The 16,179-nt window shown below is 42.6% G+C and overlaps 1 protein-coding gene across 1 annotated transcript in view; it reads right to left on the bottom strand.

Annotated features, from left to right (window-relative positions):
* Positions 1–16,179, bottom strand: part of Actn2 (actinin alpha 2) — a 71,877-nt gene that overhangs the window by 16,543 nt on the left and 39,155 nt on the right. Inside the window, exons 7-12 of the mRNA XM_004854605.3 lie at positions 15,499–15,580; positions 11,421–11,506; positions 9,739–9,831; positions 7,868–8,098; positions 4,628–4,775; positions 2,295–2,445 (exon numbers count right to left, since the gene is read on the bottom strand). Coding sequence (XP_004854662.1) covers positions 2,295–2,445; positions 4,628–4,775; positions 7,868–8,098; positions 9,739–9,831; positions 11,421–11,506; positions 15,499–15,580 — 791 coding nt within the window. The remainder of the gene's footprint in view (positions 1–2,294; positions 2,446–4,627; positions 4,776–7,867; positions 8,099–9,738; positions 9,832–11,420; positions 11,507–15,498; positions 15,581–16,179) is intronic.

Genomic DNA, 16,179 nt, shown 5'->3' with positions numbered 1-16,179 from the left:
GTATCAGAATGATCAAGGGGCAGAGTCAAGGACTGCACTGCCCTATGTCCTTGGCTCCTCTTGGAGGGCATGAAACCTGACCACAAAATGGAGCAACCCATGTAGCAGGGCACTGTGACTTTATCTAGCACACAGGGACTTGTAAAATGGGGAAGGACAGAGTCCTTCCACTTAGGGACAATAAGGTTCTGGTTTGGGTCGTGCTGCTAGTGTGACAGAAAGAACAAAATGACTTCTTGCTGAATGCTTGTTTTTCCTTGCCATATCCATTTATGTACCCTATCTGAGGTCTTGTCGAGGTGAATTCATTGGAAATTACCATAAAAGAAATGCTTGACTAGAAGGTCAACCTCATATCTCAGGGATAACAGGTTTGAATCCTGTACAAAATATAATCACCCTTTTAGCTAAGATGAAAGTGAAGAGACTTCAAACATGATCCAGGATGAGACAACTTTCTAGAAGTCCCCTCCATCCCTGCCAACCATTTCCCTGAGGCTTAAGTTTATCTCTTTTTTCCCATTTTAAGTTAGAGCAGCGGTCATTCACTGCTTTTTTTTCTGGAATAATATTAACTCATGCTTACTGATTTTACTGCACATGGTTGTTGTCTGAGCGTTCTTTGGTGTCCTTCCAGAACATTCCAATAGGGACAGAGCTCCCTGTCACCTTGTCAGAGCTCTCTGTCACCTTGTCAGAGCTTGTCCTATTCTCAAGAGCAACCAGAAAATGTCTACAAAACATACTTACATCTGACTGAGGTTGTCTAAGATTCTTTTGTCTATTTGTTATAAAAAAAAAAGCAAATCACACCAGTAGTTTACAAACCCTGAATACAAAAGAGAATGGCAATAGCTCTTCAAAATACAAATAAGAAAAAGAAGAAGAAAACAGAATCAAAATCTTAGGGATCCTTCTACTGACCCATAGTGGAGACACCAATGCTCACTCTCTAACATTATCTTTATGGTCTTCCTCTTCTCACCAATTCATATCTACTGGTATGGAGTTAGGGTTTGCATAACTATTATTGTGCTTTTTGAAAACTGAACAAAAACTCAGATTTCTTATTTTTGGACAAGGAAAAAGGAGAAGGATGATAGTTAGTTTGTTTGTTTGGTACTGGGGATCAAACCGGTTCCTTGCGCTTGCGCAGCAGGCAGCGAAACCACTGAGCTAAATCCCCAGCCCTGAGAAGGATGTTAGTAACAGTAAGAGGGTCACAGACTTAAATTCGTCATCTCCATTGTATGAAGAAACAGGCATCCAGGGCACCAGAAATAATAACTATATAAAATTATTGCTTAAAATGTATGGCCTACACTTAAAACAGTTCCAAATTACTTGTGGGAGCCATTACAAAGCACTAAATATCTTGAAGTCCTTTTCATCTCAGTATTTTATTCGTGAGCAACTAATAGTGACCAATCAAGAGCCAACATGCAAAAAGCACGATAAACAGGACCACATAAAGGCCACAAACATAGTGTACAAATTGGATGCCAAGGCCTCATATAATTAACAGTCTATATAGGCAAGGCTGCAAAAGGATACTCTTAAAAGAGGCCCCACTTGTCAATTAAGGTGTTGCTCTAGTCAATGATGAGGAAGCTAAGAGTTTTACAATCTAATACATTGAAATAAATTTTAATTATTTACTTTTTAAAGTTATGAGTATGCTTTAAGCTCTAAAAATTCTGCAAATATATCAGCAACTACAATGAATCAGAAACAGCAGGGAGTGAAATTTTACATTTATTAAAAGGGGGCAAAGGCCACATAAAAGCTCAGAGACACCTGAGCACGGAGACCCCTGAGGATGGCCACCACCCAGGCTGCCAGGGCACAAGACAGGGATGGCGAACATTCACTCAGTACTTAGCCAGCCAGCCTCAACGGATCACTATGGCAGCCCTCCACACAGAACAAAAAGCACTAGAGCAGAACAGATGGTAACTTTCGTTTTGGTCTCATCTCCTGCCCTGGTCAGGGTGCAGTGGCCTCCCTCACCTACCCAAGTTCCTCACTTCCCTGGGAGTGGGCTGTCTATGCCAGAGCTCCATGATGCTAGATGGGAGGGGATATGGACACAGGGGCTGGAGGACAGCAGGGATTCTGCTACAACCCAAAAACCAGAGCCCAGTCTGTTTCTAGAGTTAGAGAAGCAAGCAGCAGCTCATTCCTGGCTGTTCCACCTGACTCTGTGAAATGAGTAGGGGAGGGGCAGGGCAGCCACCTTCATGCTGTCCCTGGAATCTCCGCACAGTACCCAGGGCTAGGGCATCCATACGCACTTGAGCTCCTGTGCAATGGCAGCGATCTGCTCCACTCGGTCCTGGTGTGCAGCCAGGTCGCTCTCAAAGGCCTCATGCTTCCGCAGCAGGGCCCGCACCTCTGTCAGCGATGCTGACTCATAATCCTTCTGCAGCAGGATCTGCTCCTTGCCTGCAAAGATGGCAGCGAAGGAATATAAACACCCTGATGTCACACAGCGGGGAGGCTTCTTTGTGCCAGGGAAGTGCTCAGAGAGCACTGTGATTTCAAAGAAGCAAGGGGAGGGGCCAAAAGTGTCAGGAACAAAGGAGCAGGAGAGTACTGGAATGGCATTCAGGATGTCACCCTCCATGGACATGCAGCCCTCCAGGTGCTCACTGTATAAGTGCATCGATGGGGCACGGGTACTGAGGGCATTCCACAGAGCTAAGTTGTATTCTTCATCAGCATGAAGCTCAGTTCAGCTAGTAATTACTGCTCCGGAGAGCTACCTAGGATGGCTGAGATAAAATGCTCCTGTTCTGACTGCCTATCTGCAGGTTTTACTCCTGCCCCACATCTTCATGTTTAAAAGCAGTATGTGGTTAAATGTAGCCTGTGATGGTTCTGATAAATATCAGACATTTTCCCCTCTGAACCTCTACCTATTTCCCTATAAATATTTGTGTTTTCCTTCCTTCCCTCCCTTCCTCCCTTCCTTTGTTCCTGTAGCACTGGGGATTGAATACAGGGCCTTTGTACTACAACCATCCCCTCCCACTTTTGAAAATTTTGTTTTAAGACAAGGCCTTGCTAAGTCACTAGGTTGCCTACGCTGGGCTTCAGCTTGTGACCCTCCTTCCTCAGGCTCCCAGAATGTTGGGGTTACAGGCATGCACCACTCCCCCACTCATAAATATTTCTTAAATCTAGCAACTTCTGTGGTAGAATGACTTTATTCTCTAACTATCTTTAAGAATTTGATTCTATAAAGCTGAAAATGGAAAGCAAATGTTCATATGCTTAATGACAACACACAATTGTCAGAAACTGATTAAAATACTCACTGCAAGGGTAGCGAGCAAGAGTAATGATATCAAAAGTGATCAAGATATGCTATATCCATGTACCACTCTGCCAAGAATGAATGTAACTATGATGTATTGCAAACACATACTAATTTAAAAACTGGGAAAAAATAATATATTTCCTCTTCATAAAATCCCTGCAAGGGATTTTTTACTGCTAGTTCCACTCTGAACAGGACACTGGCACACAAAGAGGCACACAGAGAGGACACTGGCACACTCTAGGGCTCACAGATGCCACCCTGTCTGGCTCCAGCATCTAGGCTCATTACCACCTTGCCATGCAAAATAAAAAATCAAGCAAAATAGCAAAGGGAACCAAAGAATGAGGGAAAAATCTCCCAGGGTGCTCTCAAAATAGATTATTATGTGATGGGGAGAATGTTTTGTTCTTCTACACCAGCAAAAAAGGATCATTTAGTCCAGAAGATGGCCAAAAGTGCAACCATATTACCATGGCTACAGACACAGGTACATTTCTAAGGCGTGAAAGAAACAAATGAAAGTAATTGAAACAAGGAAGCTAGACTACAGAAAATGAGCCTGTGCCATTCTTCTCTCCAATGAGATCTCTTAAGAAGGATGCCACATTGCCCCGTGGCACTGAACACATACTCTATTGGCAGAAGCAACCAGCAGGGCCAGGGCTGTCCAACCTATACCCAAAAAACTAACAGACACTGTGCAGTCAAATAGAAAAGGTGGAAGAAGGCCAGAATTACATAGGTAAGCATGTGAAGAATAAGTTTTGGGTAACATTTTGTGAAGAAAGAGATTACCTGCTTGTTTAGAAAATACATTTTCCTACACATTTACAATCCCAGCACTAGGGGAGGCTGAGGCAAGAGGATCATAAGTCTGAGCCCAGCCTGGGCAACTCAGCAAATTAGTGAGACCCTGTCTCAAAAATAAAAATAAAAAGGGCTGGGGACGTGATTCGGTGTAAAAGTCCTGGGTTCAATTCTCAGTACCAAAAAAAAAAAAAAAAAAAAAAAGGAGGAAAGAGGGAAGAGGGAAAAAAGAAAGAAGGGCTGGAGATTTAGCTCAGTGGCATCACACCTGCCTCACAAGTATAAGGTCCCAAGTTCAATTCCCAGTACTGGAAAACAAAAAAAGTAAATACATTTTCTTGTTTACCTCCTAAAGAAATATATCACTAAGACAATAGAACAGATACCTGTCCATGGTGTCACAGACGCTGGGGACAAAGTTAATAATGGTGTGTTGTGGCCATGCACAGTGCAACTCCAAGTCTTCAAACATTGAACGTGAGCCCTGGCCCTTACCATAAGCCCACGTCTCATGCGTTGAGGCCTTCTGCCGGAATTTCTCAGCCAGATGCTCCACACGCTCCAGTCTGCGGATCTCATTGAGCAGCCATTCCTCATAACCCTTCTCAGCCTGCTCTAGTCGCTGCCAGGCCCCAGCAATATCCTGGGAGGTTGGAAGACAAGTGAAGGCACACACGACACGTGGTATTATTGCTTGTGTCTAGATGTGTCTCCTACCCACAGTCTCATGTGCTCATAGCTGAGGCTTTTCAGAGATAGCTAGATCTAGGGTGTATGATTCTGGGATTTAGTGTGTGATACTGCAATTAAGGACGTATGATTACTAAATTAGTCCACTGACTGGTTTGGCATAGTACTGGGTGTGAATAATAGGAAGGCCCACTCAGTGTGAGTGGCACCATCCAAAGGGTTGATAGCCTGGAAGGGATAAAAGAGAGAGGCAGGCTGCTTCCTTGCTACTTGCTGCTTTGGTGCCTTCTGCCCACTATGAACTGTTTCTCCTCTGTGATGTCCCTCTGCCATGCCACCCTACTTTGGAGATAGCCAACTATGAACTGAAACTTCTACAAATTTTGAGCTACAATAAACCTTTCTTCCTTTAACTTTGGGTGTTGGATATTTTGTCTCAGCAACAAGAAAAGTAACTAAGGGCTGAGGATTTAGCTCAGTGGTTCCCGCATCTGCCTCGCAAGCTCAAGGTCCTGAGTTCGATCCCCGCGGGGTACCAAAAAAAAAGAAAAATAACTAAGACACATGGGCCCCCTGGACTTCTACAAATCCCTCAACACGTGTTTGACAGTGTCCTCCTTCTGTGTCATTTCCATCCTTCCCTCCACCCAAATTACCACTTGACTATTTTGGTTTCTGAATGTCTTTTTTTAACTTTTAAAAAAATTTATTTATTTTTTATTTTTTTAAGCCAGTCAAATTTAGCAGTGGGGGATTGTTACCAACTTTAGTGACACTAATGTTAATAAGTTCTGATAACCCACTACCATCGGACCAGCCTCCACATGTCTTCATTATTATCACTAGGACCTTTTAAAAGAAATATGCTGTTCTCATTAGCCAAGCTAACACTTCTCCAGATGTGGACAAAGATATAATTTTCTGCCTAGAAGATGATGAAGCCTCCAAGCAACTGAAGTCAAAATGCTCTCTGTAACTATAATGAATCATTCTGTCATCAGCTACTTCCTGGGCACCTAGTGTGTACTCAGGCACTACTGAGTAATGATTAGAGTAAACAATAGGTTCTCTGTCTGGTTCTCTTCCCCCATGTGGTTTTCTTAAGGGTTGAGAGAGAAAGACAGTAAGTAATTAACCAATAAGCTCATTTTGAATAATGATAAATATCCTGAAGAATAAACATAATGGGGTCCAGGTATATTGAGAGGCCCCAGGCTGGTTCCTGTAGGGAGCAGCTTAGAGAAGATAGGAAGAGCTAGTTATGGGAAAAAGTGAGGAATGAACTCAGGGGCCCGAGGAGGGCACACACTCAGCATGGGAGAAGAGACATCTTGGACCAGTGTGGCCGCCATGTGGTGACCAAGGGAAGGGCAGCAAGAGATGTCACCAGTGAGGTGGAGAGCGGTCAGATCATTCTGGATGCTGCTGGCAAGATTACGACCCTGGATTTCATTCTGAACACTCCAGGAAGGCATGGGAGGGTTTGCAGAAGGTGAGTGGCAAGCTCTGATTTATACTTTTTTTTTCTGTCTTCTTTTAAACAATGACAGAGGCTGTTATGTGAGGAATGAATTACAGGGGGCAAAAATAAAAGGAGAGCCACTCAGGGGATACCTGCAGGGTCCAGGGAGAGAGAACCGAGGCCCAGCACAGGGCAACAGCAGTGGAGGAAGAAAGAAGGGCAAAGTTAAGGCCTAATGAGGAAGGAGAGCCTATGACTGCCCGAGACATTGGATGTCAGAGAGTGACAGAAAGGGAAGGACAGAGCATGGAACCTGGGTTTGAGGCTTTAGCAGTTTAAAGGGTAGAGGACTGTCGAAAGCCAATTCCTGACATGTTGGTTTTAAAATGCTCTTGAGACATTCAGGCTTAAAGTGTTTTTGAGACGGACATGCATGGTGGCTCATGCCTGCAATCCAAGCCCTCTGGGAGGCTGAAGCAAGAAGACTGCAATTTACCAGTCAGCCTGAGCAACTTTAGCAAGACCCTGTCTCTAAATAAAAAATAAAGGACTAGGGATATAGCTTAGTGCTAAAGCCCAGTACGAAAAAAAAAAAAAAAAAAAAAAAGCAAAGTTCCTGATGTCCAAGTTTAAAATGTTTTCTGAGACATCCAAGTGGATATACAAGCCTAGCTAAGGAGACTCTGAGCTGGGAGGTGAAATTTGAAAGACCTGAGCACTTGGGTGGTAATTACAGGCCAGGCCTGGACGAGGTTACCTGAAAAGTATAAAGATAGAAAGGGGGCCCAGCACTGAGCCAGGGGCATCAACATCTATAGACAGCAGTGGAGGCAGGGCTGTGGCTAAAGTTGGAGAAGGCCTCACTGGTGAGGGAGGGTAGGAATGGGAGGAATTGAAAGGAGGAGGCAACAGGCAACTGGGTGGCGGCTACTGAGAACCCCAGGAATATGAAAACAAAGGGTCAATGTGGATGTTGAAGAGAAGACGTCAGGAGGGGGACAGAAACTGGGTTACTGTATGTTGAAGAGTCAAAGAAGTGAGTGGGAAAGAAGTAGAAACCACAAAAGAAATCTTTCTGCTACTCTTTCTACAGAACTGACAGACGGGACGGTAGTCATGGGGGTATGGAATGATGCGGTTCTATCAGAGGCTGGGGCACTGATCAAGGGGCTGATTCCATCAAGAGGAAAATGATGAAGTGGAAGACACAAGATGGATGCAAGGCTCAGACACTGAGAGGGTGGAAAGGGTCAGCAGTGTAACAGCAGAGGGCAAAGGCTCATGATCTAGATGGGAGTAACTCTATGGGGGAAGAGGAAAAAGGCCATGGGAGGAATGAGGACTTGAAGCTTTTGCTGAAATTCTGCTCTCATGGCTACCACCCAATGGCTGAGCCAAAGACCACAGGACAATAGGGAGAAAAACATCAAGAATGAAGTAGTGGCAGTCTCATATTCATGCAATGGTCACAATTCAGGAAGTCCAGGCCTCCTGCTCAGCAACCCATTAAGGAACACAGATCAAACACCACTAGGAAAGTGTAAGGCTTCCCTAGGGCCCGAGGGCCACCTGAAGCCACTCACCGACACCATCTTGCCCTCGGAGGGCATGAACGCCGGCCGGTTGCTGATCCTCAGTTTGGTCTGCAAGGTGTTGAAGTTGATCTCCAGCTGGCATTTCTCCTGCACCTTGGGAGGCTTATGTTTCCGACGGTAATCCCGAAAGTCCTCCAGCTTTTTCTGCATGGCCTGCATGGTCTTCTCAGGAGTCCGGTTCTCTAGCCAGGGGATTGTGCGCCGAATCCACTCCAAAAGCTGCTCCAAACACAAAAAGGCTGCTAAATACACCAGCAAACTGCTTTCAGTTAAAAACCAGAAATACCCGGTAATTTGGAATGGGTTCACTTAACATCCCCCAAGTTACTGAAGTGTGGGTCACAATGCCCCTGACCTTAAGGAGGGAAAGACAGCTCTATGCACAGCTGCATGTATGAAATTTTCAGTGTCCACATAGGTCCACTAGTGATCATTCCAACAACACCACACATAGGTCAAAAACTTAAAGTTAGCACGTAGAGTCATGTTTTACAAAAATGTGACATTTACAAAAAACTCAGGGACCAGACACTAGCAGACAAATGCTGGATGAAGCTTTCAAATCAAAAAAAGAAACAAAAATAAAACCAAAACACCTGATATGGCAGAAATGTAGAGTAATAAATTCAGCAAAGAACTGAGTTTAACTTAAAATACACTTAATAAAAGTAAGTTCAAATCTAATGAATTTATTTACTAGACAAAAGTATTGTAAGCCTGGGACTGAATCAATGCCAGAGTGTATTTTAATGTCTAGCTTTTAAGTAAATCCCCATGAGATAAGTGAATTTCCAAGAACAAATATACACCCTTCTCTTGAATGACTGCCCAGTCTAGGAAATGACCTGCCTGCAGCCTTATTGTTTACACGTAATGCACTGATCACTTGGAAAATAAAGCTATATTAGAATAAAGAATAGTTAAAATAGTGATAGCTCTACTGTCTAAGGGTTTTAGGAGGATGAATGAAGGACCAAGTAAGAAAAGGAAGGATTTCATTCCAGAGGATTGTCCATCCTTCTATCCTGGTCACACTTCAACCTTGAAGTTTATCATCATTATCAAATTAAGTTTTCCCATAGCCATAATGAGAAAAACAAAAAGAGAGGAAAAAAAAATCCCTAAAATTTTCCATAGCAGCCATACACAAATATAAACTCAGTATCACTTGATTGGATTATTATTAACTATTGTTTGGAAAGATTTATTCTAAGGGCCATGGTATTTTTCCCAGTCATAGATCAAAAAGCAGGTAAACTAAATCCAAGCAAAAATGAGCTGGTCTTGAATATGGGTTCCTGGGCCTGAGTTCAGTCAGAGGGTATAGCTTTGGACCTCCTGCCACCTGTGCTTCTATTAGGGAAAACAACACAGAGGTAGTAAGGAGATTGCATTGGTGTCATCTACGCTACAATAAGGACAAAAAGAACAAGAGTTTTGAAAAGTGCTGCTCTAATCAAGAACCTGGCTGAAGAGCTGTGGAAAGGCACCATCGAAACTCAGGCTGGAAAGTTCTGGAGGGAGGGCTCGGTCATTCCAGAATTCCCTTGAGGGAGGTATGCACACACAGGCTGAGCCACCTCCCCACAATGGGCTGTGCAAGTCCCTCTGGTGCAGGGTTACTGTGCAGAGCAAAGCTCCTGAACAGAGAACATCGCTTGTGCTGCTGGTCACCCATGAGTCAGGGAAAAAAACCAAGTAAACTCAAGCAATGTCATCTAGGTCAGACTCCAATGGTGCAAGTTGAGGGTGGAGCATATTCTACTTTCATTCTATCTGAGATGAAAAATGCAAAAACCATGGATGATCCATTCTCCCCTCTGTATCTCATCCCTGGGTGAGTGTGGACAGGGCTTTACCTCACTTGCTAGCCTCTCATATTCTTCCATCAGCCTCTCATTCTCTTGATTCACAGCAAGAACCTTACATATCCTGTTAGCCGCTGTCTCAGCCTGCAAAACACAATAGGTAAATGGATGGCTCTGGCTACAGGGAAGCACACACACAAAGCTGGACGTGGTGGGTGAGGGTGATGGGGCAGGGGTGGAAATAGCACAGATTCTGGGTTAGGATGGGAGAAGACCAGGGGCATGGCTTTTTGACACTATGAATCATTTTACGCCATTTTTAGTTTTCACACAGACTTATACAGCAGGCTGAACAGACTATGGGGAATAACGGGGAGATAACATTAGTCTGAAACACAAGCTCTGTAAAACATTGAGCATGTTAGTAACAGAAATACACGGGTAAAGAGAACCAAGATCTCAGGTCCCTGAATATCTGTCCAGCTGAACACTCCTGACACTGATCTCATGGCAATGGAGTGGAAACTCCATGAATGGCACTGATCTTCGGAAATCAAAGCGAAAATAACTTAATCTTGATTATAAAGACACCTGCACTTGAATCCAGTGAAGACCTTACCTCCTAAAATAAATACACAGAATTTCCTAGATGTGATCTTCCCAGAAAGCTGACTTGCTTTAAGACTATGCTTAATCTACTTTTTAACTTACATGAGGAGTCATGGAGGTGATAATCCTCTATCATTTCTTGAGGGGAACGTGGGCTATGTGCCTCAAATCATGATCATATGAGACATCAAAAAGAATGTTGGCGGGGGATTTAGCTCAGTGGTTCTGCCACCTGCCTCAAAAACGCAAGGTCCCAAGTTTGACCCCTGGTACCAAACAAAAAAAAGAATGTTGGGCTGGGAACATGGCTCAGTAGTATAGCACTTGTCCAGCATATGCAAGCCCCTGGGTTCCACTCCCAGTACCCATCCACCCAAAAGAAGAGGAGGAGGAGGAACGGGAAGAGGAAGAACGTGCCTAATCAGTCTTCCAGCCTGGCCTGACCAAAGCCTAGCCTCTAAAGCCCTAATTAGCACTGCGTAATTTCCAGTTATCATCATTTTCCAGTGAGGCTTTTAAAGATTTTGCAGAAATACTACATTCTGTCCACCCAGTCTAACAGGTTTTCCACGTAACAGAAAGGGATAGGTAACAAGAGCAAAGCACTACAGATACTGAAGAACATTCTCCCACAGTATCCCATAGGCTTTCTGTCTTGGGAATGTGTATTTTTTTGAGGGTGTACTATTGCTATACTTTTCATTATTTCACTAAAAATAAGATTAGTCTGGAAAGATGTGAGAAGACATCACTGAAGAGAGAAGGTAATTTCCAGCCAGATGAGAACAGGGGACATGGGAAAGACAGTCATTTATCCTTGTCAAATTTCCCCTTCACTGCCTGATACATATGGCTTGATTTTCATGACACTTTTTCTCTTCTCAGCTCAAATGTTTTCATAAAGAAATATTTTAGAAGGAAAAGATAGATAAAAGCACTTTAGGAGCTGTCAAAGCTGTTAAAGAATTTGTGGTTTGGAACTTGAAGTATTAGGTCATTAAGGTAAGATGTGAAGCATACAAACATATGCCAGGTACACACACATGTGCATGCACAAACACACACACACAAACACACACAACAAAAGAGCAACACAGCTGGCCAGGTGCACAAGTGTTGAATACCTGCTCTGCTCCCGCAAAAGCATGGTAGAAGCAGGAAACGTAAGTCATGATGGCTCTTTCATCGGGTTTGGGAGTGTTCACAATGTCTAAGAGGGGAGAAAATAACACAGGACACAGAGACACACAGAGGTGAAGAGGAAAAACCAGGGTGAACAAAGGAAAGAGCAAACTGATTTGCACTGAGCACTTTTCTGTGTGTTTCTCAGGCCCGCGAACCTGACCCCCAGGCAGAGTGTACAGCACTGAAATGCTAGAAAATGTGACCACTTGGATCTGCATGATTTTCTAATGACCAAACTGATGGCTTGTGCCCCACTATGGGCTTTTGAAAATGCACTTAACTAACACATTAACCTAGAAACCTATCTGCTCATCACTCTTCCTCAAGACTCTTCTTTTGATCTTTGTTCTAAGGTGTGCATGTCACTTTGAAAGATGCTGGACATACCAGCAGGGTTATCCTGTTACTCCCCATCTCCACCCCCCCACTAACTGTTGGGGCTCTGTGCTCTGCAGACCACCATAGGAATGAGGGTGACATTCGCTGGAGAGGACATGTCCCTTAATACCTCCTACACATACTTACCATGTTGCCCACAGGAAACACCAAAAAAACAAGCCAGGTAAAGAGAAAGGTGTGCACTTTTGTGCTCATTATGACTCCTGCTGCCACTTATACTTGCTGATTTATCCAATTGGAAAAGAGAAATAGAACCATGTAAACACATATGTCCTTTCTTCCTCTACCTTGGCAACTTTATACTTTGGTAAACTGCTTTTTAATTCAGGTCAGCCAATGGACAGAATGAAGTTAAATGATACCCTGTAATTATTTCCTACAGTAAACCCCTGTCACTAGGTTTGCAGAAGCTATTAACAGCAAGAAGGTGGGACTGGGTGATGATATGGGACCTTCTGGGAAACAAACATGGATGGCATGGCACTGCATGAACAGAAAGTCAGTTTCAAAGAAAACTAAACTACAAAACAGAAAGGACTGTCTGCTCAGAACCAGTCTCCTTACTCAGAGGAGAGAGAGGAAAAGAAGAAAACAACAGAAAAAAATGGACACAAGAGGCGAAGGATGAAGATGACCTGTGTTTTACATCCTCGCCTTCCGTATACCAGCAAAAGCATGATAGTAATAGGACACATAGGTCATTACAGCTCTTCCATCAGGTCTACCAGTGAATGCTAAGTCTGTGTGGCGAAAAGAGAGTTAACCGCTTTGATATGCTAACACCACCAGGCCTCTGCTAAGTTCTCCCTCAGAAGGCAGGGGCAGGAATCTTCTCCTCACTCCCATGCTTTTTAAAATCTTGGCTCAAAGCAAAAAAGTCACACCTGCAAAGTCCCTCCTCTCTATGCAGTTTTGAGAACTGCCAAGGGAAATAAAGGAATTGCCAGAGAAAGGGTCCTGGGGCTAGCCCAAAACGAGCCTGAACTAGCAGGAAAGGCACATCTCTGGGCAGAAAGAGGCGTCTAGAATTCTAGCATGTTTCCATGGATGTCCTACCACTACACATGTGAAGGTGCACGATCAGTGAGATCCATTTTGCAAGTCTGCATGGAGCATGTAGGCCCACAGGGCCAAACTTCGGACTCACCTCAAAACACATTCAAGGTAGAAAACAAGGAAACAATTTCCACAACCTTTGCAAAGTATGGTAGATAGTTAAAATGAGAAGAATGTTACCCATTTTCACAGTAAGTACAGTTCATGGGTAGGGGGCCCAATGAGCCACTTGAAAAGACACACTTGAGTTCAAGGACCAACACACAAATGACAAAACATGAGGTCGAGGCAACAGGCAGGAGGGGTGAGGATTTAGCAAGAAGCATTAATGAGAAGAGCAGGGGAGACCAGGCCCTGATGGTATAATGACAGCACGCGGTGATGAGAAAGGGTTCCTATAGCACGGTGGTAACAACGTTCCCAGTGCAAACAGCACAAAGGCAACAGGCAGGCTGAATCTGTGCAGCAGATGCATGACAGTGCGCTCCTCCCCCAAAGGAGTCAGGGTCACAACTGTTCATCAGAAGATTATAAAAATGTACTCCAGAAAACTAGTAACACAGTGTGTGAGCACTCTTCTGGACCATTAAAAAGAAAAGACAATGAAAAGCAACGAAAGGAATGCTAGGAGGAGGAAATAATTACAGTACTAACATATCCCACTGCCAAGAAAGATGAACAGAGGGAAACACACCCATACTAAGGGAAAACAAAAGGACTGAGAAGGATGTAAGCAAGGCCAAAGGAATGATGATGGTGATCATGCGGATAATCAAAAATGAGTGTTTGAAAGTGAGATTTGTCGTCAATTTAGGATACTAGAGAGATGTTACTGAATAAGAAGATGAATTTACTAATTCATCCTGGCTATCAATTCAACTCTGAGAAGTTATCTATCATATGGAAAGGTCAAAGAAGAGGCCATAGAAATATGAACTTAGTTCAGAGAAGATAGATGAGCAAAGAGGAAAAGGAAATTTTCTATGTTCTAACTGCATTGCTGTATTGATCCCCTCCTCTAAAGAGCTTTGGAGAAACTGTAAGTAGAATTCCAAATTGCCTTCAAATATGAGCACTTGAGCAGGTGTCTAATATGGTTGTACACTTAATAAATGGGCAATATTAGAGTCTCAGTTGAAAGACCCCTATTATGGGTTGAACTGTGTCCCCCTAGAAGGTATACTGAAGTCCTAACCTCATTATCTGTGAACATGATCTTATTTGAAAGAAGGATCATTACAGACGTAACAGAGTGACAGTGAGGTCATGCTGGAGTAGGAAGGGCCCTTAATCCAACAGGTGTCCTTATAAGAGGAGCAGACACACCAAGACAGACCACAGAAGGCCTTGTGAAGACAAAGGCAGTAACTGGGTTCATACTGCCACAAACCAAGGAATGTGTGAGCTTAGAAGATGGAGAGGAGGAAAGAATCCTGCCCTTCAGGTCTTGCCAATGCTTCATTTCAGACTTACAGCCTCCAGAGCTAGGAGAGAAAAAGAATCTTTTGTTGTTTTAAGCCACCCAGTTTGTAGTCATTTAAAGAATCACCCGAATAAGGAGAAACAGAAGATTAACTACAAGGGCCAGGGATGTAGCTCAGTGACACTGTGGCTGCCTGACAAGTGCAAGGTCCTGAGTTCGATCCCCGGTACCGCAAAAAAAAAAAAAAAAAAAAAAAAAAAGATTAATCACAGACTATAATCAAGTTCTTTACTTTTCCCTAATAGTGCAAATTAGTAAAAACAATGTACCATTACGGAAAAATATTAACAACAAACAAAATAATATATGAATACAAGTCCCTCATGGGCAGGGTCTCATCCATCTCAGTACCTCCTACAGTACTCAGAGAGGATCCTGCTCATAAAAAGTGCTCAACAAATGTCTACTGAAAACTAAATGAATCACAGAAATGAAATCAATGGTCTCTACACACGTGCTTTAAATGGTGTGCCATAGGTAAAGCTCACATTAGCTCACCACATAAAAATGGCACAAGAAGTATTTGAAACAAGCCCCCAGAATGAGTGCTGCAAAAGTGCAAAATACACAGAAGTTCTTTCAGATCTAACAAAATTAAATTGAGACAATTAAAATGAAATACGAAAGTTTGCGTGGTACTCAAATGGCTGAATGTTCCGTATTTTATATTTAATTTGGTAACTTCTAGTGGAGAGAAACGACTTTTTCCCCTTCAGTGTGCCACAAAAAAATTTTTTTTTGCCACAAAGATTTATTTGCTAAACTTGTCCCTTTGTGGTTAATGAAAATACATTATGGTATTGAAAAACATAAACACAGAAAATCTTATTTAAAAAATTATAAACCAAAGCATTCTGCTTCTTAGCTAAAGCTGAAATTTTTGCTGAATACTTTCGCTATGATTTTTCTGGCTTGCTTTTGAGCAGGAAATATTTTATGTAGATTAGGTAGGTAAAAAGAAAGAAGCTAAGGACTTCAGGTGTAACTTAGATACAGTTTTACAAAATCTCCAGGTGTAGCTGTTAACATTTGTAGTCTAAAGATTTTCTGTAACACATTAAGCACAATTTTCATCTCACCTTCAGCATCCAACATTTTAGGAATATCCAGGTGCTTCTCTGCAATTTCCATGGCCAGGTTAATGTTTCCTATGGGATCATCCTATATAAAAAAACCAACAACCAGTTTTTTAAAAAATATATTGAATTAGGACTTATAAATAATGCTATTTATATCCCCCACTTAAGGCAGGATGCCTTCTTACCCACACACAACCATAACATGTAAGTGATTTTCCTTACCTTTTCCCAATCACTTCAAATGTTTAGATAAAATGACAGAAACTATACAACCCATGCACACTCCACTTCATAAAAGGTGAACAAAAGATTTTAAAGAACAAATGCTCTGCAAGCACAAGACAGTTGTTAGGGAGCCTCTCACTGATAAGGAAGAACATCCTGAACACATCAGAACTTGTTTTCCAGCCTATGAGTAACATAGTTTCAATCATTCAAAAAGAAATCATGAAAGATGCATTTTCCAGATCTGGAAGGCGATCTTGGAGAACGTTTACTCCAACATATTGGCTTTAAACTTACAAAGCTGGAGAATAGAGAGATATAATGGATAAAATGGTTAGCTCACTAAAGAAGTTACAAAAATCATGTTTCTGTCAGATTAAAGGCTAGAAGAAATTACAAAACCTTAAAATTGTACATGAATATGTGAAAAAAAATATTTGAAGAACACATTTATCT

Source organism: Heterocephalus glaber, unplaced genomic scaffold (assembly GCF_053883595.1).
Source record: "Heterocephalus glaber isolate CG9 unplaced genomic scaffold, H.glaber_assembly_v1.0 deba00001472, whole genome shotgun sequence".
In the NCBI taxonomy this organism is placed as follows: Eukaryota; Metazoa; Chordata; class Mammalia; order Rodentia; family Bathyergidae; genus Heterocephalus; species Heterocephalus glaber.
This window is presented reverse-complemented; position numbering and strand designations above follow the sequence as displayed.